The 15,321-nt window shown below is 54.3% G+C and overlaps 5 protein-coding genes across 5 annotated transcripts; 1 reads left to right on the top strand and 4 right to left on the bottom strand.

The window, feature by feature from the left end:
* Positions 1-279: 279 nt before the first annotated feature.
* Positions 280-2,070, bottom strand: PV07_12348 (uncharacterized protein). Its single transcript, XM_016399868.1, has one exon. The coding sequence runs from the start codon at positions 1,911-1,913 to the stop codon at positions 687-689; it is 1,227 nt and encodes a 408-aa protein (XP_016242680.1). The 5' UTR covers positions 1,914-2,070; the 3' UTR covers positions 280-686.
* A 342-nt stretch (positions 2,071-2,412) lies between these two features.
* PV07_12347 (uncharacterized protein) lies at positions 2,413-3,845 on the bottom strand (the record flags this gene model as incomplete). The annotated part of the gene is made up of 2 exons (XM_016399867.1): positions 2,413-2,772; positions 2,823-3,845. 2 exons carry the CDS (start codon positions 3,843-3,845, stop codon positions 2,413-2,415), a joined length of 1,383 nt encoding a protein of 460 aa, XP_016242679.1.
* An 893-nt stretch (positions 3,846-4,738) lies between these two features.
* PV07_12346 (uncharacterized protein) lies at positions 4,739-7,141 on the bottom strand. Its single transcript, XM_016399866.1, has 2 exons — positions 5,211-7,141; positions 4,739-5,054 (listed from the first exon to the last, which is right to left on the bottom strand). The coding sequence occupies exons 1-2, from the start codon at positions 6,932-6,934 to the stop codon at positions 4,829-4,831; spliced, it is 1,950 nt and encodes a 649-aa protein (XP_016242678.1). The 5' UTR covers positions 6,935-7,141; the 3' UTR covers positions 4,739-4,828.
* A 1,086-nt stretch (positions 7,142-8,227) lies between these two features.
* Positions 8,228-10,630, top strand: PV07_12345 (uncharacterized protein). Its single transcript, XM_016399865.1, has 3 exons — positions 8,228-9,734; positions 9,832-10,213; positions 10,343-10,630. Exons 1-3 carry the CDS (start codon positions 8,773-8,775, stop codon positions 10,460-10,462), a joined length of 1,464 nt encoding a protein of 487 aa, XP_016242677.1. The 5' UTR covers positions 8,228-8,772; the 3' UTR covers positions 10,463-10,630.
* Positions 10,631-13,551: 2,921 nt separating this feature from the next.
* PV07_12344 (uncharacterized protein) lies at positions 13,552-15,144 on the bottom strand. Its single transcript, XM_016399864.1, has 3 exons — positions 15,023-15,144; positions 14,854-14,960; positions 13,552-14,803 (listed from the first exon to the last, which is right to left on the bottom strand). Exons 1-3 carry the CDS (start codon positions 15,114-15,116, stop codon positions 13,688-13,690), a joined length of 1,317 nt encoding a protein of 438 aa, XP_016242676.1. The 5' UTR covers positions 15,117-15,144; the 3' UTR covers positions 13,552-13,687.
* Between the last annotated feature and the right edge of the window lie 177 nt (positions 15,145-15,321).

Below are 15,321 nucleotides of genomic sequence, written 5' to 3'. Positions count from 1 at the left end.
AATCGATTCCCCAGAATCAAAGTGACGCCCAAAGGGAGCTCGGGAGCTCGCTCAGTGGAGGAGGCGCCCAGGGCAGCCGAGGCACTCCGCCGTACCCTCGTACAGGTGGCCGCAGCAGGATAATAGGCCCCAGCTTTTAGGCACCAATACGAGATACGGGCACAAACGGTTGGGAAACTGCTGCAGGTGACGGGATGTGGGGAGAGAGCCCTGGAGAGTGCTTCGGTACCAGATACATGACTTTTGGTGGCAATTACCGCAACAATCCAGGTACCTGGTACTTGCGATGGCCACTGTGTCTTTTCCACCACTCCACACTCCTGCATAACCTTCCACAGCTACACACTATGGCGTCCTGGGAGGAACAGAGTCCGAGTTTTGAGCCGTTTCAAGTCTAGCATCAACCTCGGAATCTGGATGTTTTGTAACCGACCACTATCATTCTGCAAAGCACCTCCTGGATGTACCAGCTCGGGCAGCCCGTCACTCCAGCTGTCGTCGTCCTCTCATCACTGCCCACTGCATAGCTCCGTGTTGATGCATTGCATTTTTCTTTGATCTATCATTAGCCCCTCTTTTTGGTCATCTGTCTCACTATCCATGATATGAGCAACCTCCAAACTCCATGCTTTTGGCCCAAGAATATTTCATGTACGCTCCAAAGCTGTGCCCTTTACTCCATTCCTTCAGTCATCGAACTTGAAGCCCTTGCCGCCGCTAATGTCAATGGCTCCTCCGCGATAACTGCCCCGCTTCTTCTTGTTCTTCTCCTTGGTGAATCCTTTTCCTCGAGTCACAGACAGGTCCTTGTATGCCCGGTCGGCGTAGTCATAGCTTTGGTAGGCGTTGCTGATGTGAGAGTCCGCCGTTGCCTGGGCTGATAGTTGCGCCAGCGGAGTCGGTCTCGCACCCACATGCTCCTTTTTGGTGGCCACTGGTTGCTTCTTTCCTTTGTTCATAATTGTTTCGGGTTGTCTTGTAGATGACTCGTCTGGCTCAACGACGTCTCCTGTGACTGTTCCTGAGGATGAATCAGATAGAGCATCGGCCGCATCGGCCGATCTTGCTGGATCCTTAGACGCATCTGTGCTCATTCCTTCGTCCTCCACTTCCTCTGCTTCACTGGATGAATCCTTGGCGTCGCCTGTTTCGTCGTCAGAGCTCGAAGAAGATATTTCACTCGAGGAGGTCTTATCGGTGTCCTCTTTGCTACCAATCTTTGCTCGTTTTGCCGGTCGATCATCATCTGACGAGTCCGAGTCCGAATCTGAAGAAGACGATTCTGGTGAGCTAGATCGTGCCTTGCGCTTGAGGATACGGGCATTTTCGGCTATTTTCGAGGCGCTTGGTGACTTCTTCCGTGAAACCTTAGCCTTTGCTTTGGCACCAATCTCTCGCTCATCGTCGGCGTCGCTGTCGGAGGACGCCGATGAAGAGCTTGACGGGGACGAATCTCTCTTGTTGGCTTTGACCCTCTTCAATTTTGAGGACAACTTTGTGTTCACTTTCTCTTCATCGGTCCCTGACTCGGATTCGGACACTGCTGCGGATGTGTCCTCGCTGCTCACGCTCCCGTCATTCTCCTCACCGCTGCTAGCACTGCTGGACTCTGAATCTGACTCCGACGTCGCACTCCCGCTGGGATCCGATGTGTTTTCGTCTGAAGAAGACTGTGTAGATCCTAATGCCTCTTTTTTGTTCCAGTTCTCTACAATCTCCTGTAGATTGACGCCATCTTGCGAATCCCCGAGGGTAAGAACCTCCACCGATTGGTTCATTCGCTTGAGCTCTTTCCTGAGAGTCTTGATAGTCGAGTGAAACCCATGTTCAGCCAGAAATGAGGATACTAAGGAAAGAACCTGGGAAGACGGCTGGGAAGCGTCGCGACTCGATTCCGTTGAAGTGGTCTTCATTTTGGACAGGCCCGTGTGAAGCCGACTTGGGATCTCGCCGGTCGTCAGGCGGCTGTGGAAGAAGCAAGAAACTGCTCTGAGTGCCCGGAGCCCAGCAGAGCCTAGATCTTCGAGCAACAACGTCTAGAATGAGCGAAAGCGAGGTGAACAAAAGCAGTTTTCACGCCGAGACGGTCGCACTCGACTTGAAAAATAATTTTCTCCAACAAAGAGTCGCAATGGCCATTTGCGGAAGGTGCGGCGAAGAGGTGCGGAGAAATGCACTCGAGGATCCCAGCGAGGCTGACGGAGTGAAGCGAGGCCGACGGAGTGGGATTCACATCGTTCACATTGTCCACCTTGTTCGCTCTGTTCACCTCCTGATATTACATGCTACATGTCCTTTCCACCATGTCGCACCCGACCTGGTCTCGTCATTATGGAAGTGCACTCTGGTTATAACCAGGGAGGCTCAGCTTATCTAGTGTATCGTTCATACGGACGGACTAATGTGCCCCTGTCAGCATGGACTGTACCATTCCGTGCCTTGTATACAGGCTCGTCTGCGCTTCAAACGAATCTCAAGAGGGTTCTTCTGCCAAAAAATGAATGTCTGCTGTTCCCCCCAATCATGGATGGATGGAGTGGCGTTCCAGCTGATGTCAAAAGTGTAGAGCAGTCTCGCCAGTATGAGCCGCATTTCCGCCCACGCCACTTTCTGTCCAATGCACATGTGCCGTCCTACAAGGAAGGGCTGAAAGACTGCCAGGTTATTTTCGGGACTTTGCCTCCCAAGGAAGCGCTCTGGAATAAAATCTTCAGGTTCAATGAAATTTGTTGGTGATCGGAATGCTGGATATTGATTGATCGAAACAAATGTCTGGACAAACGATTAGCAAGAGTCCTCGAATGAAAGACCCAGTCTCTTACTCCGCCAGGGACCCATTTCCCGCATATGTCTTCTCCGGCAACTGGCACAACGCGAGGGACCCCTATGACACTGGGTGGACCAAGCCGCATGCCTTCGTTGATCACAGCCGTCAGGTACTCGAGCTTCGATGTAGCGGCAACGTCGATCTCGTTCTCGCGACTAAAAGCAGATCGGATCTCCTGGCTGACCCGGGCCATAGCCTTGGGTGCTCCCAACAGTCCGAATAATATAGCCGCAACTGCCGAACTGACTGTTTCACTTCCGGCAAAGACAAAGACACTCATGTTTAGCTCGAGTTCTTCCGATGTCACCTTGTCCACCTTCTCCTGATTGTATTTGAGCACCGCATTGACAAAGTCTAGCCTTTGCTCTTGGAGCTGGAGACGTTGCCGGACCTTTTGCGCACTCAGTTCTCGATGATAGATCATCTTCTGGCGGACTTTGACCGGCATGGCATGTTTCAGCAACCTTTGCAGCGGTGCGTAATGGTTGATCGAGGCTACTAGTGCTATACCCTTTCCAAAGCGACAGGCAATGTCAACCCAAGGATGTGGGTTCCCCGTCAATGTGCTTCCAAAGGATTCTCCAAACGACAAGTCACCCGAAATATCAAACGTTACAAAGTTTAGCCATGAGACAATATCGACTTTGGTAATGCCGCTCTCGTTGGCCATGGCTCGAAATCTCTGCATCATCAGGTCGACATACCTTTCAATCAACGTTGAATGATCCTTAATTGCTTTCTCGCTAAAGGCGCCCATGAATGCTCTTCGATATCGAGCATGGTGGTCCTCATCGTTTCCCATGATGCTATAAGGCTCGTCTGGGCGCGTCTTCCGAAACCATACTCCGCCCCGTTCGATCGGCGCGTGACCCTGTCGTGATGTATAGATGTCCTTCCATGCCTGGGCGTCGATGTACGACAATTCGTCTGGAGCAGTTCGGACCACCGGGCCATATTTGTTGTGTAGTCGAAGAAGGTCTCGATGCAAGCTGCCGCGCTGAAGGGCAATTACCCACATAAGGCGGGTCGCTCGCCACAAGATGGGTCCCGGATAATGCCGCAGTGGATGAAGAAAGATGTTGTACAGAAGACGACAAGTGGCGCCCTTCCTCTCTTCAGTGCTCCATCAGACAAAACAGCCAGTTAGCTTACCAGTATGCCTGCACAGACTAGGAGCCAAATTGTCTTCCCAATGCTGTCCAGACCTGACATTGCTATCATCAAGCCATCCATGTTTGGGATGGACGGAGATGGAAAATGATAATGTTCTTTTCGACAAAAGCGTGACTGATGGATTTCGCCTGGCACCAAAGCGCGCAGACCTTTCATGATCGTCGTCATTGAGCCCAGCTGCCAATGGCCGCAACAGGCTCGGGGCTCGCGTCAGTAGCCCAGAGGCTGGATTTCCTCTGCCAACCTATCAGAATCTTCCCGGAACGATATCCCACCTCTTACTGGCAAAGACAGGCTCCTCCACCCTCGCGCAGAACAGGATGTCTCCCGAAATGGGATTCTGTTGCAGCCAAACGCAATCTTTACTCCGGCATAATTTCATCACGAAAATCATGTACTTTGCAGCGGGAGAACACCATGCCGAAGCTGCGCGATAGGGGCGGAAATACTGCGTCGGCAGACGAAGTTTTTTGTTTTCCTCCACGATCTAGAAACCAGGCCTTTCCTGGAACACCGATTCGCATGTTCCGAGGGCAAAGAAGCGACTACAAGTGTTTTCATTCTCGATATAATGGCCCGATGTCCGGGCTGTATTGATATGCACACAGCAGGAAGAACAAGTGACCATTATGACCATCATCATCATCATTGTTGTCGTCGTCGTCATCGCAATAACTCCACCGTCTGGCCGTATGAATTTTCGCGCTCCTAACACTGTGGCAGTGGTCCTCTGCGAGCGTTCAGGCCAGCAGAGGCCGCCAAGTTCCCACTTTCTTCCAAGTACGAGGATACCTCTTCGTCGGCGCAATATTTGCTTCGACAACGGAGCTACCGAGGGCCAGGTAGGAGTGGTTGATCCACAGATGACGGTGTGAGGACGCTGGAAATCTGCGTCTGGACGTCCGATGCTGGCTTCTCGTTTGCAGCCTGGCTGTGACTCTGAGATTGTGGCCCGAAGTACTCTTTCGTACCATTGGTCTGTGGTACTTCGAGGTTCATGGTGCCTCTTGGGGATAACGGCGTTGGCCCGACCCCAGGGATCACTTCCTTATGTCTGTAAGTGGGTCAGTCATTGGATTCCACTTCAAGAATATCCACACGGGCGAAAACGAGAAAATGGGCAACTACAGTTAGTACGAATGGAAAAGAACCATGTATAGATGGAAGAAGCTTGCGGGTCGAACGAAACAAAGTGGAAAGTTTGACATACTCGCCTGCACCCCAACTGAGCGTCCGACTCTCTCTGTCGAAGCGTGGCCTGAACACACCCTGCTCATGGTCTCCTCTCTTCACCCACGGTCGATCGTCTTTGCGGTTGCATTCCACGTCGGCGTTGCCAGTGGCTTTCTCGTGCAGACAGCTGTACAGCACCGTCGCTTGCAAGGCTTGGATGCGGTACCAAGAGAAGGGCAGGTCTGTGAGAACCCAAACAATCAACTTCATGGTGACCGTCATGACGGGGATGATGATGAGGGCAAGGATCGACAGCGTCGACACGTTGCTGCTCCAGATGACGAACGCGTCGACCCCCGGGCTTGGCTTGCCGTCGGACCCGGTGGCCACGTTCGAGATGCCGTAGTTGTTTGTGGAGAACAGCGTGGTGTCGGTGAGCGTGTTCATGGTGGCGATGTATGAGGCGAACACCAGCCGCTCCAGATCGTCGCGGAAGCTGGATGAGCCGGCATCGAACTTTTCGCCCAGCGAAGTGTCCGTAGACACGAGCGCCGAGGCACCCAGGCGAGTGGCCACGTTGACGATCTTGGGCGCCGACAGAAAGCGAGCCAAGACGGTTTGCAAGCCCAGCGAGAGCTCCAGGCCGGGAAGAGAGGTCGAGTCGAGGGCCACGGCCGTGCTTTGGTGTCCACGGTATGACCAGACGTCATTCTGCCAGCACGACAGCGCCGGTCTTCCACCCTTGACGATGAAGCCCACATCGCTGCCGCCGTCAGGGACGGTCAGATACCAAGGATCTGTGCCGGCCGTGATACTCTCTCGCTGCACGGAGGAGACCAAAGCACCCCAGGTAAAATTTGCTGCGGGTCCCGTGGGAGAAAGGGCGCCCAGGAAGAAATAACCCAGGGGCCTGGCGCTATCGTAAAACGAGACATTCTGCGTGCCCATGTTTGGGTCATTGAAAAGCAGGTATTCGTCCCGGATGATGTTGGAGTCGTCGACCGATTCGGCCAGGAGCCAGGAATAGTCTGTTTGGCACGACCCCTGGACGCTCAGGACCAGGTCGGGATAGTGTTGCAGGCCAAAGTCCAGCCCCGTGATGTTGTAGCTGTATCCTACACGCACGACGGCCTCACCGTCGCCGAGGTCTTGGATCGTCTCGGGCGGATCGACGGAAACGTGCGTACGGCCCGTGGAGTTGGCGACCAGGACACTCCCCGCGGCGCGAAATGCCGATGGCGCCTCGAGCGCATTGATCTGCACACTGTTCTTCTCGTCGTCCGGGCCACTCAAAGATGGGACGTAGATGGAGGTGGCTGCAACAGGCGCGGCGTTGTCGATGATGATGTACGGCGCGACCTTTATGGGGATGGCGTAGATGGCGACAACAAAAGCGCCGGCTATCAACGTCCACCAGAACAGGTGCACGCGCCGCCGGTCCTTGATCTTGAAGAAGTAGGAGCCCGTCAGCTTGAAGATGACGCTCGGCGAGTCCTTTGCGTTCCAAATGCCCGTGGCGATCACCCCGCTGTTGTGGCTGTGTTTCTCTTTGCCCAAGAAGAGCACGACGCCCGCGAGAATCAGGATGACCCAGAAGTCGATAATGATCAGCTGCACCATGAAGGTGTATGCCGAGTTGAGCTGGTTGGCGACATCGGAGGGGACCGCGATGGCGTCTCGGGACCCGTGGATTGTGGGCATGGAAAAGCGCCGCCACAGGTGGTAGGTCTGTCGACCAGGGTTGAGACTGGAAAAAACCATGGCTATGCTTCAGGGCAGTCAGTCCCTGCTTGATCTATCGAGAGGGATGTGACTGCTGTTGCTGGTGCTGGTGCTGCCGCCGGAGATGTATGAGTCTCAGAGTGAGCGTGCAAGGCTGACTTTGGGAGCTGGCTTTCCCCAAAATTCAGGATTCTCTGGCGAAACGCAAGAAGGTTGCATTTTGGGTTTGGGCTGCACTGGTTGTCTAAATGCATCCGAGCCGGGAGTTGCGGCTGGCGATCGAGGCTGCTTCTATCTCCCTCCAGTGGCCACATGCATGGGGGCGACAAAAGCCTTTACCCAAAGCAGAGCGAGCGATGCATCTCTGGGGGCCCAGAGCGGGAGATGCATTCCCTCCCACCCCAAGCCCAAGCTCTCTCGAGTTGCAACATAGGTAGGGTGGCTTGTTCTGTCCAGTCGGGCAAATCATCAGCGACCAAATGCTCCGCCGCGCCAACGGTCTTGCAGTGCTGTCGTGGTTGTGAGTGGGTGCCTGATATCTGTTGGTATCTGCGAAGCGTTTCCGGCTGGCACCAAGAAACCAGTTCGGCTGAAGATCGACATCAACGGTCGTAGTTCGGAAGGATGCAGCCCTGGTTGGGCTGGAGTAAGTCAATACGAAAGGACCGGTCGGGCTGCCAGCGTGTCGTTGCAAGCCACCATCGTGGTGGGTGTTTGGGAGACTGGGAGGGAGAGCGACAGAGGACAACGACGGTTCCAGGCTCAGGGCTGACCCACGGGCATGGCGACTTCGGCTGTGTGATTGGTGGGGAGATGCCTTGTGCTGTGGGTACACCCGCCAATGGAAGTGCTCGAGAGGAGTATGTGTGGGGTCCAGCAGAGACTGCGTTTTTATTTCCTATTGGCCACTTCGCAACTGCAGGGAGGAACAAGCAGTCGGCGAACTCGGGCACTTCCGCCTCTCTGGAAGCTTTGCGTGACGACGACCCCGGATTTCGGGGAGTCCATCAGCCTACCAGTCTGCGCCCGAACCCATGACAAAGCTGGCAGACGAGCCTCACTAGCCCTGAGAGGGTTGTCGACAATCCGTTGGCCGTTCCTATTTACGTCAAACAACCGCCAAAAACTGCAAGGCCGTTTCCCAACTCGCGTCCACTGAGACGAGACTGGATAACGGTGCGGACCATCCCCCCAGTCACGCACTGCGAAAATGCCATCCCCTGCACGAGTCCGTTTTAAGCAGCCCAGCGAGCCTCACCTCGACCCTGAATCTACAACTATTGCCGAGTTCGCCGCGTATCCTTGCTCTCACTCATCAGGTATGGTATTGTACTTGCGCTACTGATGCGTGGCCAGCAAGCACCAACACACGCACACACCGCACTGTGCTCGTCCCGCACCACTTCCCTTGCGGATGGCACCATCTGTGCCGCTCCACCGTTGCAGCTCGTGCAACGTCTGTAGCGGAGCATCGGGCGAAGAAACAGAAAAGAATCAGGGACAGGAAATGTGCCCATTCCTGGATCTGGATATGGAAGGATGGAAACGTGCTTCTCCGCCCAGCCTACATCGACGATCCCACGTTTCTACAGAATTGACGACGCCAAACCGGACTTTTCAAAGCAAGCTGCGTCCGCTCTGGTCAAGTCCGTGGAAGTGCATACATATAGGTTGGTGTTGCGCCGGTCTCTCTCTGATGGATGTTTGAAACCGTGAGGCTCTGCCGGATCTCACGCTCGCTTGAGCCGCTGTCGCTGGGAGGGAAAACACAAGTACCAGAGTGGGCTTGACATCTTGTACATTCGCTCACGCAGGCTCCGTCCCGCCTTACCTATACCTCGTTGTCCAGCTTGTCTCCCACAGCCCTCAGCCTGATCATGTCGTTGCAACTTATCATCGTCTTGTCTGCGCTGGGACTCTCTCCAGTCGCTGCCCAGCATTTCCCAGAAACTGTGGTTTCGCCCTCGTTTACTCGGCCGTCCTGGACCTGGACCTGGTCGCCGCCGTCCAGCTCCTATGCTCAGCCGTCGTGGTCTGCCGAGACTCCCACGTGGACACCGACTGTTTACACCTCGGAAACTTGGTCGTCTGTCGCACCTTGGCCCTCTACATACACCCCTTCTGTTTCAACCCCACCTTGGCCAGAATATTCCAGCTCTTGGGCTCCAGTTAGCTATTCCTCACACTCCTGGTCCTCGGAGACTTCGCCGTGGTCCTCATGGCCGACAACCATTTACTCTCCGCACTCTTGGCCGTCAGAGAGTCCCACGTGGCAGTCATGGCCGGCGAGTAAATCCTGGTCCTCTGTTGCTTGGCCGTCCCCTTCTCCGAGCCTCCCGTCGTTGAACGACGCCCTCATAGCCGCAGGCGCGGCCAAGTTTGCTGCTCTGATCGCATCCGACCCGGTCGTCTCCGCCGCCTACGCAGCCGGGGTACCGACCGTCTTTGCTCCGACTGACCAGTACATCGGCAGCGGGGTGAATGGGACAGGGCTGAGAAAGCGCGCCACCCTCACCCCGGCGCAGCAACAGCAGCTGCTCCTCCATGCCACTCAGAGCCAGAGCGAGATCAACGGCCTGCGCACCCCGCCCGGTGCAGTGGTGCCGACCAAAGACACCACGGCGAATCTCAAAGGTTCGACGCAGAAGGTCGTCTCGAAGCCCAAGAACAACACCAAGACGACCTCGAGCAAACGGTGGGCCCCGACCATCCTCCCCAGACAGGACAACACCAGCTCCTTGGACACGCTCGTGGACATCTATTCAGGACTCGGGGACTCGGTGGGCATCTTGACCGCCGACATTCCCTTTGCTGGCGGTCTGATCCATACTACTGACGGGTAAGTCACCGCTCTGACAGCTAAACGCAGTTTCGTTCTGCCCTAGTCGTTCAAAAGGGTCCGTGGTCCTGCGAATGCTAACGTTTGACGTGGAAAGTCTTTTCACGCTGCCCGTTGCCTTATCTGCGACCGCGCAGACCACCGGACAGACGACCTTCGTCTCCCTGGCCAGCGCCTCGAACCAATCGTCAGTACTGGACGCGACGCCCCTCATCACCGTCTTTATCCCCACCAACCAGGCCTTCGCCGCCGCAAACATCTCCCCGGCATCCAGCGGCATCCCGTCCATCCTAGCGGGTCATGTCGTGCAGGACTTTGCGGGCTACCTCCCCAGCTTCGGCAACGGCGCCAGCTTCGTCACACAGTCCGGCACCACCGTCACCGTCACCGTCCAGGGCGACGACTACTTTGTCAACAACGCCAAGATTATCGCGTCGAATCTGATCTTAGAGAACGGAGTGGCTCACGTTATTGACACGGTATGTACCTGCTCAGCCCCCCTTATTCAAACCCTTGCTTTATTTGAACTTGTCTTCTCGGCGCGTTTTCCGTTGCCGTCGCGTTAGAGAAAAAACCAACTCAGCTAACCTTGGCCGTGTTCTGTGTAGGTCCTCACACCTCCTATCGCGCCTTACACAGGCGCCAGCACGTCCATTCAACAAGTGGGTGTCGCGAGGTCGCTTGTCCTCGCACTAGGCGTCGTCGTCGCCCTGGCGTTAACTTCGTGAATCGGATAGTCTCAGCCGTGATATTTTCATACCCGTAGGACAGTGGTCGGTTTTCCTTGAGGTTTGGCTACCCGCTAGCTTGGTACGCAATGCAGTCACGGGTTGTCTAGCGTAATGATCTAATCCAGATAATGAGGTATGAAGAACGAGGAACGAGGAATGAACAGTGTGCAGTCATAATGGATACAGTGTCGCCCTGGCGAGCTTGGCTGAGTGCCTTCATCCGTCCATCTCCTTCCATCCATCAAGTGAAGTTTACCTCGGATTATCAAATCTGTCAGTCTCCCAGTTGTTCGGATGTGATGATCTATCAGATTCCTGGCAGTAAACCAAGGCCACTTGAACCTGAGATTTCGTACCAAAGGCTTCAATCGAACTGTCCGTCCCTACAGGAATTCGACGGGTGGTCTGGATTTCTACAGACTACCGTGCCAGCCCTGTAAATAGTGGGAGGACTTTTAGTTTCTGGGCAGCGCTACAGCCCCTCTCCAAGATCCCGCTCGAAACGCCCAAAGGACTAATCCTTCCCTTGTCGACCCTGACAGCTCCATCAGGCGCTCTTGCACCGTGTTGTAAGCAGCAGCCCTAGAAGCGAGTAAATAGCGGCTCCTTCCTTGCACCCCCTTCTTTATTTCCTTGCTACAGCTCTTCCAGCACCGTCGTTCATTTGCAAGTCTTCGCCCTATTGACAATGTGTGCTAAAAGAGCTGCCGACTGTGGTGGAGATCAGCCCCATCAGGAGGATGTGGCTCAACGCTCTAGCACAACGGTTTCGTCTCCCTCTAAAAGGCAGAAGAGTGCACCTTGGACCTCCGGGTCTTTTAAGCGCGACGTCCTTCAAGTTTTAGACTCAAATCTCTGTCGCCGGTGCCAAAGAATTGATTTTGAAGCCTTCTTCAGGATTGAACCTCCCGAAGAAGCTGTACCAGTCTTTGACCTTGGGCCCTCAATAAACCATGGGCGATCCACGAGGTGCAGCTTCTGTATTTTTCTTACTCAAATGGCACAAAAGCTGAAGGAGCTAGACGCGTTCACATCAGCACAGCACCTGAGGGTATACAGCTATTCGAGGCTGCTCCATTGGCCGCACACGTGTTCGAACCAAACACTAATACCCTCCACTTTTCTAACCGTCCTCCCTCACGAAATCAGAATCAAATATGACATATCTACTTGCTCGCGAGAGTGGAGTTCATTTAAGTTGCCTATGGTGATTCCTTTCGGCGAAACCCTTTCACAGAATGGTGTCAATTATCAATTTGCCCAAGCAGCCATTCGCAACTGTACAGAGAAGCATAGCTGCTCTCAGAAGACTCCCAAGCACTCAACAGTCTCCCTCCGGGTCATTCGCTGCGCTACTCGTGAAATCATCCAACTGCCTCCCCGCGAAGACTACGTCTGTTTGAGCTATGTCTGTGGAGATCAACCACAGCCAACGAGGGAGGAAATTCAATCGCATCTATGGCTTCAATTTTCGAAGAGGCAATTGTTACCATTGTGGCTCTTGGAAATTCCTCCAGCTATGGGTTATCAGGGGTGTGTACACGGTCGAGAAATCCGCGACTAGGTTTTCAGTCGGGAAAGACCACATATGTTACCACATCACCTATCTTAGAGACATGCTTGAAGTCCTCAGCCTGGTCTCAACGAGGGTGGACCTTTCAAGAAGGGTTGCTGTCGACTCGCTGTCTCTTCTTCACCGATAATCAACTCTTCTTTGTGTGCAACAAGGGCACAATTCCAGAAGAACTCCCCGAGTTGATGAAGATTAATCGATTGGATCGCTGGAGTGACTCAGTTTTCAATCCCGAAATGCTGTTGAAATCATCTTTCCTTTCCGACGGCTCCTTGACCGAATACAACAGGAATGCGCGGTTCGTGAGTCAGTTGTACCATTACAGACAGAGAACATTATCTCGGGATACGGATATGCTAGCTGCTTTCAGAGGCTTGCTTTCAAAATTTTTGCATCGTTCTTTCTGGGGCGTCCCTTTACACCATGGTTATGGGACCTCGAGATCAGACGTACAAGGATCTCGCGAGTTCGAAGAGAGCCTCGTTCATGGGCTCTTGTGGGCTGAATATCCATTGCAGAGACGACCAAGCAGCCGCATTGATGGCTTTCCTTCGTGGTCATGGGCGTCTGTCAGGTCTCAACTTCACCTTTACGACCCGCGGCGTAGATGGGACAATGAATTGGTCTATTGGGCTCCCGACATGAAGTTCTGTGCTGAAATTTTGATTGACGATGGCGAGCCGAATCAGCCACTCATCCCATTTCGCCAATTCGCAGAAAAGCACACAGCAAATACCTTACCGGAAAATACCAAGTTATTACATATCAGAAGCTATATAGCTGACTTGCGCCTATACCCATGGAAAGGAGGCTGTCATTCTCATTTCATCCTTGGTGAACATAGTGACAACGCCAAGGCGATCGACGACGTCAAGACGGTCGACGCCGTAAACTTGTTCGAAAGGCTTCCCTTAGCCTGCCGACATAGGAGTGACCGATCCCATTCAATTCCGTACTACTATACGTATTGGGACTCTGATGCCGATACGGGCCGCGAAGATGATCCACTGGAAAAGAAACCATCTTTTTAGCGCGGTGCTGATGATGGCGGCGGAAGACTTGGATCGAGAGACTACCGACACTGATGACAATTATCTTTTCATAGCGCGAGCTACCCTTAACGTGTGGTGGTTGGCTATTGTCTGGGACGGTGAAATCGCACGCCGTGTGGGCGTACTGTTGATGATACTCAAGGAAGGCGACGCATTACCACGCAAAGCTCTTAGAGAGGCCACCGTCACTCTAGCTTGAGGGAAGGACGTTGGCAACTGCATATCCAGATGGTATAACTCCTTTGAAACATCCAAGCAGATTCCTTTGGCTGTACGCAAGGACCAACGCGATCACTGGGCTGACGCCAAACTAATCACGCTCGAGAAGATGCGGTGCTACGGTTTGATACAGCGTGACGATGGCTGGTGTTAGACTCCCGCTGTCAGGCTTTTCGACAGTTCAGACTCTTGCTCCTGATGCCCACGACTGCTGGGACCCGTAGCCCTGGCTACTTGACGAGCGTTGTAGAACCTCTCGCGGACCGACGAGGGTATTAGAGTCTTGTTGTGAGACACGACATAGATTCATTCTATCCCGTGATATTTTATCACATTTACTTGCTTGATTAGGAGGATTTCAACACATCTGCAGTCGCTTCAGAACGTCTCGTCCTCGATATTCATGGCCTTGCGGACCACGCTCGGGCTGGTCGGCTCCCCGCCATCGTCCAGGTCGAACGCCTGCGTTTCCAACTCTTGGGAGAAGTTAATCTCCTCCTCCCCGTAATCTATCCCGGCGTTGGTCAGAATGTCCTCGACGATCCGCTTCGACGCCTCCTTGGCGGGGGTCTTCAACAGCCGGTGCTGGGGCACGTGGAACTGCATCGTCTTGGGCGGGGATTGGTCGAAGAGAACGTCGTCATCGAGGTCGTCGTCGTCGTCGTCGTCACTGTCCCAGACGCCCGGTGCCCTCGCTGGCGCCCTGAGCGGCTGAGACTTTGACCGAGCCCGTGACGGGGTGAGCACGCTGATGCCGGGGATGGGTCTCCGGCGTTCGGGCGAGGAGAATATCTCCGGGTGGAGCTCGGGGGGAGGTGCCTCCGGGCTCGACGATAGAGTCGAATCGTCGAGTGTTGTAGACCGAGCACGCTGCTTCGCGGTGGAAGGCGTAGCGCGAGTTATCGAGTGCAGATTTGCGTAACGCTGGCTTGTGAGCGGTGTGGCTTGGACGCGATAATTTCTGTCGAGGATGCGGTGAAGGAGGGGATCCGTTCTTTTGCGTGTGGTGGATGGGCGCGGGATCGAAGTCGGTCGAGGCGGTAGGAATGGGGAGGATTGTGGTGTTCCGACGGCAATGTTGTCCATGGAAAACACGGGTCGGCCGCCGGGGGTTTCGGGCATGGTCGGTTGAGTCAGTGACGTGGTGTCGACAACTGTGCTGTGGACTTCTTGTCGCAAAGCCTCGTATGGCGATGGGTAGTCCGCGAAGGTGGCATTGCCTTGCTTTTGAAGCTTTTGCGCGAGAGTGGGTCGCGGAGTGCTGCTCTTGGACGGCGAGATGGTCATGTTTGACAGATCCAGGTCCTGTATTGAGTCCGTGGAGATGTGCTGGGCAAAGGGGGTTTCGTAAGACTCCGATGTCTCCAAGGTGCTATGTGTCGTGGCGTTGGTGTCTTCGGTGACGGTGGTGTCTGTATTGTCCAAGTGTGATTGTTGCTCTTCGTAGCCTGACAAGGACACATTGGCGCTCGATTCGAAGAATTGCTTCCAGAACTGTGCATGGTCCTCAGTTACGTCTCCATGAATATGTGCGGGTGTCTCACTCTTGACCCTTCCCAAACCTCCTTTGAGTGCGTAGCATATTGTTCAACGATGGGCAGGATGCTTGAAGTCACTATGCGGTGTGCTCGACTGAAGTTGTGGTCGATCTCTGCGGTGCAACAAGAGTCAATGGACGGGCTTGAATGAACCGGGTCTTTTGGCGGGACCGACCTTGTAGTGTCAATGTAATGGACTGTTCGAGTTTTTCAAGCTCTTCAGTCAATGACAAGGCTCTTGGCTGAGCGGCCGAACTTGCGCGGGACATCCTGTGGTGGTTGACGCTGAGAGGTGTGGTGCATGGTACACATTGCACAGTGCACGGAAATCAATTTGAGTCGCGTGTGGCCCGATCTGGACGCGCCGAGGCTGGTCAAGGCTGTCAACCAAAGTCCCACCAACGGCGATGCGGGGCATTGTCCCTCCCTCTCTTCTTCTTCCTCACTCTCCAAAAATGGCGTGTGTGGCGCAGC

The sequence above is a fragment of the Cladophialophora immunda genome (assembly GCF_000835495.1).
Source record: "Cladophialophora immunda strain CBS 83496 unplaced genomic scaffold supercont1.8, whole genome shotgun sequence".
Lineage (NCBI taxonomy): Eukaryota > Fungi > Ascomycota > Eurotiomycetes > Chaetothyriales > Herpotrichiellaceae > Cladophialophora > Cladophialophora immunda.
This window is presented reverse-complemented; position numbering and strand designations above follow the sequence as displayed.